Source organism: Oncorhynchus clarkii, chromosome 10 (genome assembly GCF_045791955.1).
Source record: "Oncorhynchus clarkii lewisi isolate Uvic-CL-2024 chromosome 10, UVic_Ocla_1.0, whole genome shotgun sequence".
In the NCBI taxonomy this organism is placed as follows: domain Eukaryota; kingdom Metazoa; phylum Chordata; class Actinopteri; order Salmoniformes; family Salmonidae; genus Oncorhynchus; species Oncorhynchus clarkii.
The window spans coordinates 49,957,642-49,975,414 of record NC_092156.1 but is presented as its reverse complement, the minus strand read 5'-3'; the positions used below and the strand labels follow the sequence as shown (position 1 = coordinate 49,975,414).

General features: G+C 41.5%; 1 protein-coding gene across 1 annotated transcript; it reads right to left on the bottom strand.

Moving 5' to 3' along the window:
* Positions 1-7,019: 7,019 nt before the first annotated feature.
* On the bottom strand, positions 7,020-14,385 carry LOC139418724 (mitochondrial ribosomal protein S31). Its single transcript, XM_071168378.1, has 6 exons — positions 14,188-14,385; positions 10,678-11,616; positions 10,369-10,521; positions 9,949-10,098; positions 9,367-9,581; positions 7,020-9,034 (listed from the first exon to the last, which is right to left on the bottom strand). The coding sequence occupies exons 1-6, from the start codon at positions 14,304-14,306 to the stop codon at positions 8,799-8,801; spliced, it is 1,812 nt and encodes a 603-aa protein (XP_071024479.1). The 5' UTR covers positions 14,307-14,385; the 3' UTR covers positions 7,020-8,798.
* Positions 14,386-17,773: the final 3,388 nt, after the last annotated feature.

Below are 17,773 nucleotides of genomic sequence, written 5' to 3'. Positions count from 1 at the left end.
ATCGCAAAAACCATCAAGCGATATGATGAAACTGGCTCTCATGAGGACCGCCACAGGAAAAGAAAACCCTGAGTTACCTCTGCTGCAGAGGATAAGTTCATTAGAGCTACCAGCCTCAGAATAAAATGTAACAAAATAAAATGTCAACTGCTCAGAGGAGACTGCATGAAATCAGGCCTTCATGGTCAAATTGCTGCAAAGACACCACTACTAAAGGACACCAATAATAATAATAATAATAATAATAAGAGACTCCCTAGTTTCCTGAAATTAGTCACATATGAATAGTGTGTAAATATTATTTTTGTTGTCTCTTGGTGTCTTTCCTTTGAATTTAATGTATATCAAATGTTGTTCTTGTCTATTACTGTTCTGTACATTTTATGTGGACCCCAGGAAAAGTAGCTGCTGCATGTGCAGTAAGTAATGGGGATCCTCAAACTAAACCCTGGGGGGGGGGGGGGGGATTTAACCCCAAGCCACCCTAAATACTATTCAATATTGTTACTTTATCCTTTTTACAAAGGTAAAAAAAGATATATGTTAAAATTGTAGATGTAATAAACAGTTAAAACATTGGTTGAAATTGTGTTTGTTACACAATATTGCACTTCGATATGATTGCACTAGACACTGATATTATTCCAATGACAGGTCACTAATGACCGAAACCACCTTGTTAGTTGCTCTGCATGCAAATCTCTAAAAATAATTGTGTTTAGGTTAGGTTAATGGTACGGTTTTGCATATTCACATTGTATCACATGCATGAACCCCCACACACTGTAAGTCACACCTGTCGCCAAAGAACAGTCAGTGATTATTCCTTTCATAGTTGTCTGGTGGCAAGGTGTCTTCTGCAAGACAGCGAGAGGGAGGACAGGTGAATAAAAACACAAAAGGATAGGAATACAGGTAGCCTGGTCCCAGATCGGTTGTTAAGCAAGGGAGTTGGCAAGAGCACAATGGTTTGGCATGACAATGAGTTTGCATGATAGCATAAACAGACTGCCACAGGCTAGAATGCAGGTGACTGACTCAGAGAATTCAGAAGTATAAAATCTTTCATTAGGGCCTAACATTACCACTGCTGAGCAATTACCTGAGCACACTGTCTGACCACATAACCCTGCCTAGACTCAGTTGTCGTCCCAAATGACACCCTATTCCCTAATTACTGCACTACTTTTGACCAGGGCCCACAGAAATCTCGTCAAAAGTAGGGCACTATGTAGGGAATACGTATCAGTCATTTGGGACTCAATACCTTCAAGTGGTACCTGTATATCCCTGTCACCTCTACTGCCCTCACACAGGCAATTACACCATTGGCTAAAATAGTAACCTTGTGCTTGACATGTGTACCTGTATTTGTGTCTGGTCCTTAAACTTCTGCACACAGTATTTGTCTGTCATCGTAAATCAAGCACGAGAATAAGCTGGAACGTGTGCTCTAGTGATTGAGCAGCAGGTGACAGAAAGCAGAGCAGTCACTTCAGGTTACAATAGTGCCACCTTGTGGGAAATTCCCAGATTACATTGTTGAACCTACTATGTAGTGACGGTTTACTCATAACCTGCAGTTATTGAGTCTCTTATGCCCTAGAAATAAGCGACACAAGTGGTCGCTTAAGGTGGGGAGGAACTCAGTCGAGGTCTCAATTTACTGTTGAGAGTTAGAATAGTACATTTGGTTCTGCGTCAGCAAGTTTTTCAATTGTTATGTCAGTCACTAAGAGTCACTCAATTAGCCCATATCAGCTAACATGTTTTAGATAGGTAATTAGTCTAGCCAGCTATTTAAACTTGTCGTAATCATGGCCGAATTACCGACGGGGAAGGAAGGGCACTTGCCCTGACCTCGAGGGGACCCCCATTGATTTTGTTAGTCACTAACATGGCATAAATCATGGCACAATGTGGAGAATTTAAGGAAATTAACTCTAAAATTGCAACATTTTCTCTCCGCCCCATGGAAAAATGTGTAGAATTCCAGAAAAAAAATATTAAAACAGCATACAAAAATCCTGCGCCCCGTGGCAGTATGTGTAGAATTACAGGAAATTAACTTCAAAACTAGAAACGTTTCTCTGCAGAGCTTGGACAAAAGTAACACGGGGCGAAAGAAACAATCCCATTTTCTCAGATAACACAAGGTGGAATGATATAGTGAAGTTAACACGTTCCTACTGTGGGGGACGACCTCACTGCAAAAAACCTGCCAAGTCTGACCATGTTTCGCCGAGTAAACAAAAAGTTGTTTTGATCAATGTAAGTAAAAAAAAATAATTTAAAACACACCCAGAAGTGTTTTTCAGTTGTAGAATTGTCTTTAGTTTAAGGTTCCATACATGTTATTTTCTTAACCCCTCTAGTGGCTAAATGACAGCACAGGTTTCAAGTACCATGCTAGCTAGCATTGGGTGTTCGCCTGGGAGAAGTTACAATAGAGACGAGTGGTACGAAAGTAACAATGTAAACTTGGAATAAAATTAAATAAACGTTTAAGCAGAGGCCATTGTGTCTCTAGTTCATGTGGCTTTTATAATTTTACTTAGCAAAATATCAACAATGACATGACATTAGAATTATGCCTTAATCAATTGACTTGATGGATCAGCTTCCAACATATATATATATACACACAGTGCATTGCGAAAGTATTCGGCCCCCTTGAACTTTGCGACCTTTTGCCACATTTCAGGCTTCAAACATGAAGATATAAAACTGTATTTTTTGTGAAGAATCAACAACAAGTGGGACACAATCATGAAGTGGAACGACATTTATTGGATATTTCAAACTTTTTTAACAAATCAAAAACTGAAAAATTGGGCGTGCAAAATTATTCAGCCCCCTTAAGTTAATACTTTGTAGCGCCCCCTTTTGCTGCGATTACAGCTGTAAGTCGCTTGGGGTATGTCTCTATCAGTTTTGCACATAGAGAGACTGACATTTTTTCCCATTCCTCCTTGCAAAACAGCTCGAGCTCAGTGAGGTTGGATGGAGAGCATTTGTGAACAGCAGTTTTCAGTTCTTTCCACAGATTCTCGATTGGATTCAGGTCTGGACTTTGACTTGGCCATTCTAACACCTGGAAATGTTTATTTTTGAACCATTCCATTGTAGATTTTGCTTTATGTTTTGGATCATTGTCTTGTTGGAAGACAAATCTCCGTCCCAGTCTCAGGTCTTTTGCAGACTCCATCAGGTTTTCTTCCAGAATGGGCCTGTATTTGGCTCCATCCATCTTCCCATCTTCCCTGTCCCTGCTGAAGAAAAGCAGGCCCAAACCATGATGCTGCCACCACCATGTTTGACAGTGGGGATGGTGTGTTCATGATGATGAGCTGTGTTGCTTTTACGCCAAACATAACGTCTTGCATTGTTGCCAAAAAGTTACATTTTGGTTTCATCTGACCAGAGCACCTTCTTCCACATGTTTGGTGTGTCTCCCAGGTGGCTTGTGGCAAACTTTAAACAACACTTTTTATGGATATCTTTAAGAAATGGCTTTCTTGCCACTCTTCCATAAAGGCCAGATTTGTGCAATATACGACTGATTGTTGTCCTATGGACAGAGTCTCCCACCTCAACTGTAGATCTCTGCAGTTCATCCAGAGTGATCATGGGCCTCTTGGCTGCATCTCTGATCAGTCTTCTCCTTGTATGAGCTGAAAGTTTAGACGGACGGCCAGGTCTTGGTAGATTTGCAGTGGTCTGATACTCCTTCCATTTCAATATTATCGCTTGCACAGTGCTCCTTGGGATGTTTAAAGCTTGGGAAATCTTTTTGTATCCAAATCCGGCTTTAAACTTCTTCACAACAGTATCTCGGACCTGCCTGGTGTGTTCCTTGTTCTTCATGATGCTCTCTGCGCTTTTAACGGACCTCTGAGACTATCACAGTGCAGGTGCATTTATACGGAGACTTGATTACACACAGGTGGATTGTATTTATCATCATTAGTCATTTAGGTCAACATTGGATCATTCAGAGATCCTCACTGAACTTCTGGAGAGAGTTTGCTGCACTGAAAGTAAAGGGGCTGAATAATTTTGCACGCCCAATTTTTCAGTTTTTGATTTGTTAAAAAAGTTTGAAATATCCAATAAATGTCGTTCCACTTCATGATTGTGTCCCACTTGTTGTTGATTCTTCACAAAAAAATACAGTTTTATATCTTTATGTTTGAAGCCTGAAATGTGGCAAAAGGTCGCAAAGTTCAAGGGGGCCGAATACTTTCGCAAGGCACTGTATATATATATATTTTAATCGACAGGTTAGTGGTTAAAAAATATATCTTCATGATTCTGAGGGCTAGTTAACTTATGTCAAGCCATGGAAATGTGATAAGCATGATGAGTTTGCCATTTGTGAAGAGAATAAAGACATGTATTCTATCAAGACACAAGGAGTGCACATGACAAGGACCGCTGGAGCCCACCTGATTGGTAGGGCTAAGCATGAATAGTAATTAAAAATGGAGAAATACATTACTACATTCCCATTAAAGGGAGGAGAAAAATGTGATACATTTTAGTCCGGTTAATATTGTAGGCAAAATATTGTGGTTTCGCAACATTGTGATGTTGACACAGCTCATTTTATTAAAATGTTTAACCTATAGCGTGAATTATTCAAATAGACACAAACATGAAATTATGGCTAATGGTGCAGCATTTGTTTAAAGTAACAAGCAATACAAACCGGAAACACTGAGATAAGAGACATTGTGCACTTCTCACCAGCTGTTACTCCTGTTCCAAGGCTGTGTTATTCCCACCCTGCCGGCAGGTACAAAAGTAATATTGCGGTAGTTCTGTCAATCTATTTAATTTCAACTCATTTCCCTTAACCCTGAAATTACAGTTGGTAATGGTAGAGGACATATATAAGCTGTTGGGTCATAAAATATGGTGTCTCCACTATCGATCTCGGAGTAATTTTTAAACCCTTTTTCTCCCAACTCCCCAACAGGCTCGGGAGAGGCGAAGGTCGAAATATGCGTCCTCCAAAACATGACCCGCCAAGCCACGCTTCTTAACACCGGAAGCCAACTGCACCAGTGTGTGGGTGGAAACATCGTTCAACTGACGACTGAGGTCAGCCTGCAGGCACCCGGCACGCCACAAGGAGTCACTAGAGAGCAGTGAACCAAGTCAATTCATATATATATATATTTTTTTAAAGATATTCTCACATAGGTTGTAGCTTAGACCTTAGACCCTATTTCACATCTAAGATTGTGTTGAGACAACATGCTCTTGAATACAGGGTGGGTGTCATGTTTTGGCTGATAAAATGTACTAAAATGGGAATACAATTTAAATGTAAACTTTCAAATGGTATCACAAAGCTGGTTGTAGGTTCACACAGAATGTTGACTTGAATGGGAATATCTGTTTAAAATTATACTGACAATCCTCCCTAGGAAACCTATTGAAATATAGATAACAGACCAAACATGACCATTGAAGTTGACATTCAACAGTGCGTGATAATCTTTGTGGTAGCAATTAGAAGTTACTAATCACTATCACAAAGAATTTAGCTGGTGTACCTGGACTGAAAGGATAGGTCCATTCTATGAATTATATTTCTATGAGTTTAATGACACCCTGTATTCATGAACAAGTTGACTCAACCAATGGCGGGCACAAAACTTCAGATGTGAAATAGGGTCTAAGCTACAACATATGTGAATATGAGAAGAAAACAAATCTGAGTATGCATTTTTAGTTAATCGACATTAAAAAAAGTTTACATTTTAGACATTTTGTAAAAATAAAACACGGTCTTCAATAAAATAATTTGACAACACTTGATAATCTTATAAATTATATTAAACTCAACCTTTTATATTTTCCAATAATGAAGACAAGCACTTATGTCCTGAATGTTTTTTTGGCATTCAGGTTCAAAAAGCCACATTCTGACCACTTCTTCCATAGATGTTTTCCTATGTGAAGTTTTATTTAAATCAAAAGTGATGCTGTCAAAAAAGTGATTCAATTCTAATGAAATTACCCAATTTGAAGTAAGTTTACATTCTGAATTGAAATTGACCCCAAAGCTGGTAAATAACATTACACCCTAAGAATAGCAATGCAACATTTGTTTGCAGTCTTTTAGAAGTCAAATAGACATCTTACAAATTATTCAGCCTCCTAAGGTAATATAATATTATTTGTATAATTTGTATATATAATTATAACATTTGGGGATGAATTTACTTTAGAACGCAAAGCAACTCCCTTTCATTGAATCATGTGCCAAGTGCTATCATTCTTCCAATTGTGTCACACAATGGAACTGCTAAGTGTTTTCAGAACAAGACCGTAATTAGTAGGTATTTGCTTTCATTGTTTTTTTCACCCTCCTAACCCCCCTTTCCTGTAAAAACTTTTTACGGGTGAACATAATGTCGCAATGACTGAGTAAATATATACGACTAAAAGCAATTTGGCATCGGGAAACTTAGAAGTCCTGTATAAATTTAGGATGTACAATTTTTTTTTACCATAGCCCATAGAGGCCCTGGTCAAATGTAGTGCACTATATATATATATATATATATATATATATATATATATATATATATATATATATATATATATATATATATATATATATATAGGGACACGGTTGCCATTTGGGACACATTAACACTGATTTCACTGCTGACCTGAGACCTGTGGAAAAACAACATCCATCGTGATTACAGGATAGGAAACTAACGCTGTGAAATTGTTTATAGGAACATTTCACACAACAATTGTAAAGGAGAATGTTTTTATTCTCTTAACCTTAAGGCCTTTCTATTAAAAACATTCTACAAAACACTCTCCCTCTATCCTGTTTGGCTTACAGTGAGGTTACTAAGGCCAAAACCGATCAAGCCCTTTTTTAAATAATTTCTTATTGACCGGGTAATAATGTTTTCCGAGAATTTCACAGGAACACAAAAACACTTAAGAGTCTCACCTGTCTTAAAAGAAATCCTAGCAGCAAATAAGACTTTGAAAACAGTGTTTATTTCAATAACATCTCAATAACAATAGCTATTTTGAAGCTAAATCTTGCAGTGCCGAGTTCAATGTGTCAATTAAATGTATGTAATAGTTACTCTTTAAATTGCACACAGAGTGCACAGCACGAGGACAGATCCATCTGAAGCACACAACGCGTTTGCTATATACACTGCTCAAAAAAATAAAGGGAACACCTAAACAACACAATGTAACTCCAAGTCAATCACACTTCTGGAAATCAAACTGTCCACTTAGGAAGCGCTACCATGAGACAGGCCAGTACATCAGGAGACATGGAGTAGGCCGTAGGAGGGCAACAACCCAGCAGCAGGACCGCTACCTCCACCTTTGTGCAAGGAGGAGCAGGAAGAACACTGCCAGAGCCCTACAAAATGACCTCCAGCAGGCCACAAATGTGCATGTGTCTGCTCAAACGGTCAGAAACAGACTCCATGAGTGTGGTATGAGGGCCTGACGTCCACAGGTGGGGGTTGTGCTTACAGCCCAACACCATGCAGGACGTTTGGCATTTGCCAGAGAACACCAAGATTGGCAAATTCGCCACTGGCACCCTGTGCTCTTCACAGATGAAAGCAGGTTCACACTGAGCACACGTGACAGAGTGTGGAGATGCCGTGGAGAACGTTCTGCTGCCTGCAACATCCTCCAGCATGACCGGTTTGGCAGTGGGTCAGCCATGGTGTGGGGTGGCATTTCTTTGGGGGGCCGCACAGCCCTCCATGTGCTCGCCAGAGGTAGCCTGACTGCCATTAGGTTCCGAGATGAGATCCTCAGACCCCTTGTGAGACCATATGCTGATGCGGTTGGCCCTGGGTTCCTCCTAATGCAAGACAATGCTAGACCTCATGTGGCTGGAGAGTGTCAGCAGTTCCTGCAAGAGGAAGGCATTGATGCTATGGACTGGCCCGCCCGTTCCCCAGACCTGAATCCAATTGAGCACATCTGGGACATGTCTCACTCCATACACCAACAACACGTTGCGCCACAGACTGTCCAGGAGTTGGCGGATGCTTTAGTCCAGGTCTGGGAGGAGATCCCTCAGGAGACCATCCCCCACCTCATCAGGAGCATGCCCAGGTATTGTAGGGAGGTCATACAGGCACGTGGAGGCCACACACACTACTGAGCCTCATTTTGACTTGTTTTAAGGACATTGCATCAAAGTTGGATCAGCCTGTAGTGTGGTTTTCTACTTTAATTTTTCCAAATCCAGACCTCCATGGGTTGATAAATTTGATTTCCATTGATAATTTGTGTGATTTTGTTATCAGCACATTCAACTATGTAAAGAAAAAAGTATTTAATAAGAATATTTAATTAATTCAGATCTTGGATATCTAGGATGTTATTTTAGTGTTCCCTTTATTTTTTGAGCAGTGTACTTCTCTTTGATCAGACACCAACAGTGGAATTGTCAAGGTAGAGAAACGGCACGGTGTGTATAGTTAAAGAGAGTCTATGAACAACCAAAGCAATACATGGTGTATCCGATTAAGGGCTATGCCAGGGTCTCTGTTAACCATCTCCATTGGTTCTCTCATGGGAAAATACCATCCAATCTCTTGAGTGACAGTTTTCAGGAGGGGAGTGTCTGTCATTATTGTTTTAGTATACTGATCACCCTAGCCCTGAGACAGGGCTGTCATGCCATAGGAGTCTACAACCCTTAAATCCCACGTAAGCATTTGTGTGATCATAAATTACTTAAAGATTGTGTTTCTCTTAAATTTTGCCAACACAGTTCAGTTGAGGTAAACCTCTGCCTCCTTGAGGACCTCCTCTTTCTGCTGAAAGTAGTCCCTGAACCAGGCTATATGTTCTCTCTTTTGCTGTATTGTGTAGTAGGGATTTTTAGCCAGGCCCGAGACCACCAGCTCCATGAAGTGTCTGACAGGTCCCTGGCGTGGGAAGCCTTCCTCCAGGTGTTTCTCCAGGAACACGTGCTCATGGAAGGGCACCTGGGCCTCCGCCTCAAGACCTGAGACACAGGTGGGAGAAAAGGGGTTTGGGGTCAGAGAAGAAAAACAAAACACTTGTCGAATCATGCCCAAACTGTCTTTTTCTCGGTCTCTCCTTCAGTCAAATTGATCACATTCATAAAGCCTTTCTTTATATCAACAGTTGTCTGTGCTTTAAAGTATATATTTTTTTACAATTTTTTTATAAACATAACCTTTATTTAATTAGGCAAGTCAGTTAAGAACAAATTCTTATTTACAATGACGACCTACACCGGCCAGTAACCCGGCCTAGACTCCAAAGAGTGCGCAAAAGTGCAGTGGCGAGGAAAAACTCCCATCAGGAACTCACCAGCCTCATTGTTAATTGGATACTGCCACAGCCTGCCCTCTTTGGTCCACTGGATCATCTCCTCAAAGCCATTACGAGGCATTTGATTGGTTGACAGGGCCACTTGATTGGCTAACTCCATGTCCCATAGGGTCGGAACAGCTATATCTGTGTCTGCCTCCGGTTCAGTGCTCGGGGTGAAGATGTTCAGCCTTTTCCCTGAAAATAGACTTCTCCTGACAACCACAGGGTCAAAGGGCAAGGGTCAAGTTCAATCAAGCACTATTAAATAACGTCTAGACAAAGACTACCCACACTAAAATACTTCCTGGATGTGCCAGAATATTATTGGAATAGTTTGACTAATTTATTTAGGGTTATTGTACAATTTAAAAAACGCAGAATACAGAGGATAACACATGAAAGCATTACACAAGGCTCTGATGAAGGCGATTACGACGAAACGTAAGCCTGCCTCATCAATAAATAATAATCTATATGCAGAAACAGAGCGCTACTTGTTCTTTGAGACATTTAATTATGAATGAAGACATTTTTACTTCAGCACTATAGTCCTAGCTATGTCCAGGGCATTATCCTTACCTCCTCCGTAATCCACCATCCAACTCTGCAGTGATGCCTCTATCATGGGTGTAGCCCCTCCCATCTTCATCAAAGCGGATCTGATTGGCCGGCCGGGCGTTCTGCCTGCCGTTGGGCTTCTTCCCCACCTTCATGTCAGCAATGATAACCCTGAAACAATGATATCTTCATTAGATTGCATATCTGCTTGTTTCACAGCTGTTAGATTACACTATGGACCTCTACAGCCAGGGAATAAGACTCAAATTATAGTTAAACTTTACTTCTATAGTAAACGTATCTAGAGCAACCTGCAATCAGTGCATTCAACTAAAGCAAGTAAAACAACCACATAATCACAATCCTTGCAAGTTAAAACCTTCAGAAATAGCTGCCAGGTGCTAAATCAGTGCTAGTAAGAGTAAATGAGAAGACACTTGCCCAATGTTGTTGACGTCCCCGTTCTTCTGTGCCTCTCCGATAGCTTCATGTTGCCTCAGCTTCTTCAGCAGCTCTGACTCAGCCTGGCTTTGGTTAGGTAAAGTAGCTGCAGCAGCAGAGGCAGCAGCAACCAGCTCAGGGCTCAGTGTCTCACTGCACACAAACAAAAGGGTGAATTTGGTAGAAGGGTGAGACTAGATATATGGCCACCTATTGTGAAAACAGGTGTATCAATAGAAGCAGTTGGATCTCAGCGGAAGATAGAAAAAAAACAGAATTACGAGTCGACCACGGCACAAGTCTCCTCACCTTGGGGCAGGTGCTGGTACGTCAGCCATGCCAGTGGCCTCCTGGAACATACTGGTGGTGCTCTCCATAGCTGCTAACATGGGCCTGGCAGCAGTCTCAGAGGTCCTCTGCACCTTTAAGGCCTTAAACTTCCTTTTGTTGGTCACCTCGACCTTCATGGCCCCCAAGAGGTCCAGCAGACTCTCCTTCCCACTCTTCACAGGCTGAATTTCATCCTTGGGGGGGGCTTCTGTCTGTTGTTCCTCCTTATTGACCTCTAACATCTGCTCCTCTACAACTTTGTCTCCCAATTTCTTTACATCTACAACCTCTTCTGTTTTAACCTGGATCTCAACAATTGTTTCACCCTCCTTTACTACCGCCATTGTTACTTCTAGCTTTTGTTTAACCTCCTCTGTTTTACTGGCTAACATGATTTCTTTAATTTCCTCACTCTCCTTTACATCCTCCAGCTTTACTTCTGGAATGGGCAAAAGTGCTGTTTTAGTCTGGATTTCTTCCATTTTCTCACTATCCAGCTTAACTGGAATTTCCTCTATTTTGCTCTCCTTTACAGCCTCCATTCTTACCTCGAGAATTGGCTCAACCTCTGTTTTAATCTGGATTATTTCTTTGATTTTCTCACTCGCCTTTGCTGCCTCCACCTTTGATTCTAGTTTTTTCTCAACCTCTTCTGTTTGTATAAGAATTTCTTCAATTTTGACACTCTCTGTTACTCCCTCCATTTTCACCCCTACTCTCTGCTCGCTCTGTTCTGCTACCATTTTTACATAATCTTGTAGCTCTATGACCTTCTCTCCAACCATTTTTACTGCTACCTTCTGCTCACCATCCTTCAATGCACTATTTTCTTCCTTGGGAGGGAGTGGCCCCTCTTTCTTTTCACAGTGGATGACAGAGCTTGTGCCAAATGCATTGAAGACCCCTCCATTCGTAGCTCTGGGTGAGGGAGAGAGACCGTGTAAGCACAAGAAACATTAAAGCTAAATACTCTAACTTGCAAGACAGTGGCCCTCAAAGACATTGTGCTGCACTAGTACTGAAACAATGTAGACTTACGATAGTTTGCTACATGGCTGCAAAGTGAGAATAGATTAGATCTTTATTGTAGATAAAGAAGAGATGTTCCAGGGCCGGCCCGCTCATTAGGCAGGATTATGCGGCAGATTTGCGAAGGTGGCATTTTCAGAGGTAAACTGGCCAAGACCACCAACAACACATAAAATCTCACATAATTCTTCCCAAAAACAATTACAGTTCTCTCAACAATCGCAGTGCCCACTTAGTCAAAGGCAGGGACGCAAAATATTGATCTTGTCCATTCCAAGCGGGCCTCTCCGGGGGGCTGTTGGAGAGACGCATCGCTGCTGTGCTCCAACATTCCGTCAAAACATTTTACATACATCCTGTAGCAGATCTAGCAAATTATAGAAAAGTTATGGCCTTTTCAGCAGCCTACAGGCTGGAGATCAAATGTATGACAATGTAATGAGACAGAAACTTTTTACATCCTGCAAGCTTCTCAGATTAGCACATTTTTTATTTGATTGGCACACAATCAAATTAAAAATGTGCTGACATGTTAACAAACATATCCTAAAAACAGGACAGGTTAAAGTAAAATATACCATATGGAATGGACAATCAGGCTACTCACAACTGATGTCCAGGAGTTCCATCCCGTGGGTTAAATTGTCATGATCAGTGGTTTCAAGTTGCTATCAGTAAATGTTTTACATGCTGATCACTTCTGCATTTCCCGCTGTGTAAACACTTAGCAAATAGGCTCAGGATAACTCCTCCTGATAAAGTTGTGTATCTGATATTCTGAGCTTAAATAGCCACAACAATTAGGACTAATAAAGCCAATGGTCATTCATAAAATTCCATTGCGGGCAGACATGGCAGGCTACATCCCAGTAAACAGACTGACGACATCGTCGTTTTTTTAGTCCTGTCCGGATCAGCAGTCTTTTTTTTGTAGGGGGGGGTTACAAAACGATAGATATACCACATAGATGGGAATTCCTAAAATTACATTTCAGGCAACGCTGTAGGCCAGGGATGGGCAACTCCAGTCCTCTGGGGCCTGATTGGTGTCGCACTTTTGCCCCAGCTAACACACCTGACTCCAATAATCAACTAATCATAAACTTCAGTTTAGAATGCAATTAGTTTCGTCAGCTGTGTTGACTAGGGATGGGCAAAAAGTGACACCACGCCATCCCTGAGGACTGGAGTTGCCCATCCCTTGCCTACAGCGTTGCCTGAAATTGAATTTGCTCATCCCTGCTGTAGGCTATAACTCAGTAAGCACGGACTGCCGCTGATGCCTTTGCCGCTGATGCCTTTTTTGTTTCAATCCAGACCGGCCTTGATTTCAACATCCACGGACGTTGGTTTTTGGTTCAGACTTTGTCCGGTCTGAACCAGCCTTGATTTGGCCCAAACATAGACTTCTATAAATTACATCTTTTAAATTTCATTCAGAACCTAAATTGAACCTAACTTCAACATGTGGAAAATTATATATTTTTGGTATCATTTTGCTTACTGGGCCTATTCTTGTAGGGTGGCAATTTTTTTGTATAGGGTGGCAGAACAACCAGGACCAGCCCAGTGTTGGTCATTGCCATAGTAGGCATAGTTTGTTATAGTGATGTTACCTTTGATACCAGAGCTCATTCATCACTAAGCAGCTAACTTCAAAGCAGTGTGCCAAAAGCAAAGTTTCACTTTATCAGAAATGTCATCAATGAGGTCAGAAGCTTTGTTTGATCACATGCTTTTTCAAAACATATGTTACAAAATGCGAGATTGCACTGATGGTTTGGGTGCTTTCTTCGATTCCAAGCTGCTTTCAAACACCACCCATACAGTTCGGGTTTTGTACATCAAGTTCCACCTGACCTGTCACTTAACAGGTAGTCTAGGGAACATTGAGGGACGTGAGGGTATGAGGTCAAATCCCATTTAAGACACACCATCTTGATAATTATTTTGTGAAACCACACTTTCTGCACTGTTCAAATAATTTGTTTTATTTAGTATAGTAGAAGCTCCTGTCTTTAAGCATAAATAATGCAATAGATTCCGTTTTTGAAAAATAGTCCAATTGAAGGCAAAAAAAGGGAAGCATGATGTAAAACGCAAACCTAATATTGCAACGGATTATAGTTAACGTTAGGTTAACAAAATCAACGCTTGACGAAATAAGTGGAGGGGGAAGAAAAAAAACACCATCTCATAACCCTATTTGTTGACCAGCAGATGTCACTAATGTCCATTGTGAACAGATAATAAAGAGCCGAGTAATGAACAGTTTCTCCGCACAATTTGCCGGGAAAAAAGCGCCGAAGCCTTCAGAAAGCCTCAGTTTTCCATCACTAGTGTGTAGCCTAGTTAGCTTAATGGCTCTCTAAGGTTGTTTAGCTAGCTAACGTTAGCTACTGTAGCTTGATTGTGCAGTTGTCATCAGACAACCTTGTAGAGGGTGATATGAGAACTTACCTGCAAATGGGGAGTGAAACTATTTCACATTTCGACGACCTTAAACATGCCTCGCGGATGTACACATGTAATGCACGATTTCTAACCGGACTGACGGACAATAGTAGTATTCTATACATGATTGCTCTTCACAAACGCCTACAATGTCGTCCATACACGTTTCCTCCTTGTGCGACGATCAAACTGTCCGTAGTGAAACAAATGTTTAAATAATGTTTCCGCTCGACATTAACCACATGGGAGGGGAATGGGGGTGTCTAAGGGCTGTGTTAGCTTCTTTGGTGAGTGGTTCCAGTCATGAAGAAGTCGAGAATGCAAAGACGTGCGGTCTTTCTTACCGAATTCTGATGTGCACTTCGAACATATTAGAATAACTGTCCACATGTACTTTTCCTCAGCCAACAAGACGTGTAACAATCAGCAAAATCACTAGTCCATGTCAATCTACTGTAGTATAACAGTTTAGGCTACCTATTATATTGGTCAACTTGTAAAGAAATAGCCTAGCTCCGTTTTGAACGGTCATCCAACTCGGGAACTCGAGCCTCTTTCTGGAGCTCCGACTTTCTGACCTGAAGATCACTGACGTCATTATTTGACCTGTATATTTTCGTGTTCCCAGTTGTCTTGAAAGTACCACAAGAAGCTGCAGTAGCAGCACTTGCTCTGTCTGACAGATTTTCCCTTAAGGGCTCTGTATGCTTATGATAAATAAGATACATCATGAATATACTGTACACATAAAGCAATTTAATTCGACTAAAGTATGCAATTTAACCGATAAGCATGACCAGTCAAATGTATTTCCATAAATGAATAGGCTAAAAAGCATTATTTCGCAATGGGATTTTTTCTTCTCCTGGCCAATTTTATTTATCTGCTTTTCAACAAAAAAAATATCGGACTAAAGCCTAACGGCAACTACATTGTTTATAAATACTGAAATTAAATATCAGTTTGGGTGTCAGGCGTGTCCTTATAGAATTTTGCAGTTGAGGAGCGTGTAAATGTGTTAGTCATCTTCAATAGCCTCCCTTTGACGAGGAAACACAAGCGTATCCTACCTGAAGTGTTTTGATATCTGCCACACCCCATGTCGGAGGAGAAAAGCATGCACACATTTACTTATCATTGTATCTATAAAATGTATTACGCAACGAACTTAATTTGTTTTGATCACTTTACACATTTATTTTGAGATCTACCCCCTGTAAAAGTAATTTGCTTGATGCGCGTGAGTGGAAGACGCGTGAGGAGCTTCTAATTTAATGCAAGCGCATTTTCGTCCACGTTAACTCTCCTCCGTTACCGTTGCCATTTTAAAAAGTAGGCAAGAGAGGGTGGAGGAGAGATGATGCAGGAGTTGAGAAAATCTCATTTAAAAAATCCCAATGACCTTTGCAGTTTTTGGACGGAGGAGTGGCGATGACGCTGAGCGTAAGATTGGCGCTGTTAAGATCTGAGATTTGTCTCCTGTGTATACACATTCGTTCGAGGTGTACATACATACGTCTCCTGAATACAACGCATTTTCGTCCACGTTAACTCTCCCCCGTTACCGTTGCCATTTTAAAAAGTAGGCAAGAGAGGGTGGAGGAGAGATGATGCAGGAGTTGAGAAAATCTCATTTAAAAAATCCCAATGACCTTTGCAGTTTTTGGACGGAGGAGTGGCGATGACGCTGAGCGTAAGATTGGCGCTGTTAAGATCTGAGATTTGTCTCCTGTGTATACACATTCGTTCGAGGTGTACATACATACGTCTCCTGAATACAACGCATTTTCGTCCACGTTAACTCTCCCCCGTTACCGTTGCCATTTTAAAAAGTAGGCAAGAGAGGGTGGAGGAGAGATGATGCAGGAGTTGAGAAAATCTCATTTAAAAAATCCCAATGACCTTTGCAGTTTTTGGACGGAGGAGTGGCGATGACGCTGAGCGTAAGATTGGCGCTGTTAAGATCTGAGATTTGTCTCCTGTGTATACACATTCGTTCGAGGTGTACATACATACGTCTCCTGAATACAAACCAAGTAATATGACTTATAGGTCTGTATGCTCTCTTGAGAACCTTGATGATCTTGAAATGGCGTCATACCGCAGTGGTGAGCGCTCTGAGGTTGAGCAGGATGAAGGATGAAGTGGGCCTACCTGCAGCGACAGGTGTAATGGAGACTTCTAAAGTTTGCCTTGAGAATCCTACCAGAGATGGAAAGAGTGGATTCCTGCATTGTGGCCGACCCATATATTGTGTTGGGCTGGGTAAAGGACAAACTAGGAATGATTACATCTGTGAAAGTTTCTAGGAGTGGAATTGTTTAGATTTATTTGTGTATCCGCCTCCCAGAGGAAGCGGCCGCTTCGAATCACGCAGCTTGGAGCTCAACCTGTGGTGTGCTTTGTTTTCTGTAGCAGGGCGCCTCAAAAATGGGTGATCAGGGGGGTAGCGTGGAAGTGGATCAAATTAAAGGAAAATTCCTAGTGTTTGTGACGCCTGCCGTTTGATGAGACAATGGCGAGACAGAATACCCTGTCTGTCTTGTTGAGCTTTGACACAGAGTTTCTTCCTAATAAGGTAAGTTTAGGTTATAATTGCTATTCTGTGAGGGCCTATATTCTGAACCCGCTTCAGTGCTTTAGGTGCCAAGGATTTGGACATGTTGCAGCAGTGTGTAGAAGGGAGATCCTACCATGTGAGAAATGTGTAGGGGGAATAGTCAGAGGGAGTGTACAGTTGGGATAGAGAAAGCACTGTGTGTCAACGATGGGGGTGCCCATATAAGCTGGGTATCCAAAGTGCCCTGTGTGAGAGAGACCGGTTGAGATTGCCAGAGTTCGAGAGGGGCAGACAGTTTCCTATTTTGAGGCAGTGAAGAAAGTAGAGGATAGCCAAGGGTGAGTGAGTCGACTGGGAGCCCCCAAGTGAGTAGGCCTGAAGAGAGAGAGCTAGAGAGGATGCATTTTAGTAAGGTTGGATTGATTGCGTTTACAGCCATGGTAATCAACTGCACTGCACTGATAGAGTGGAAATCACAGAGATAGATGTGGTAGTTGCTGCAGCAGAGAAAAATGTGTGTGTGAGAGATTTTAGTCTAGAAGATCTACAGGAAGTTTTGAGAGAAGGGGTTCCATCCTCCCAGGTCGACGGTCTGGTGTAGGATAATTTAGGGCCAAGTAGTGGGATGGGGTGGTGGATTTTTGGGCATAGTGTATAGGTGCAGGGGTAGTGCAATTTCAGTTTATCCCATTCCCTTTAACCTTTATTTTTTGGTTTTGTCATAATGTGGAATGCACATTTCGAACTGAGAAAGGCAGTAATACAGCAAAAAGTGTCTGGTCTGGCGGAAATTCACAATAATAAGAAGAAATTCCATTGGACAATGAATGGAGGAAGGTATAACGCCCCACCCAGCATGCTGCATCACGCAATCCCTTCTCAAGGTCAGGGTATGAGTCGAAACCTGCTTATTTTTCAGTGGAGTGTATTCACGAATGCCAAGGGAAGCCAGGCTTCCCAAAAGAGGTAGAAAAATATATATATTTAATCTCTGTGTGTTTTCATAATTTTCCTTCAATTCTCAAGAGGCTG

What these genes read in the sequence shown, in the direction of transcription:
- LOC139418724 (XM_071168378.1), bottom strand. Translation starts at nt 14,306, where the DNA reads ATGTATAGAATACTACTATTGTCCGTCAGTCCGGTTAGAAATCGTGCA. An exon ending in GTTTCACTCCCCATTTGCAG is followed by an intron (nt 11,617 to 14,187) that starts GTAAGTTCTCAT and finishes TCCCTCACCCAG; the next exon opens with AGCTACGAATGGAGGGGTCT. An exon ending in GGGGACGTCAACAACATTGG is followed by an intron (nt 10,099 to 10,368) that starts GCAAGTGTCTTC and finishes TCATTGTTTCAG; the next exon opens with GGTTATCATTGCTGACATGA.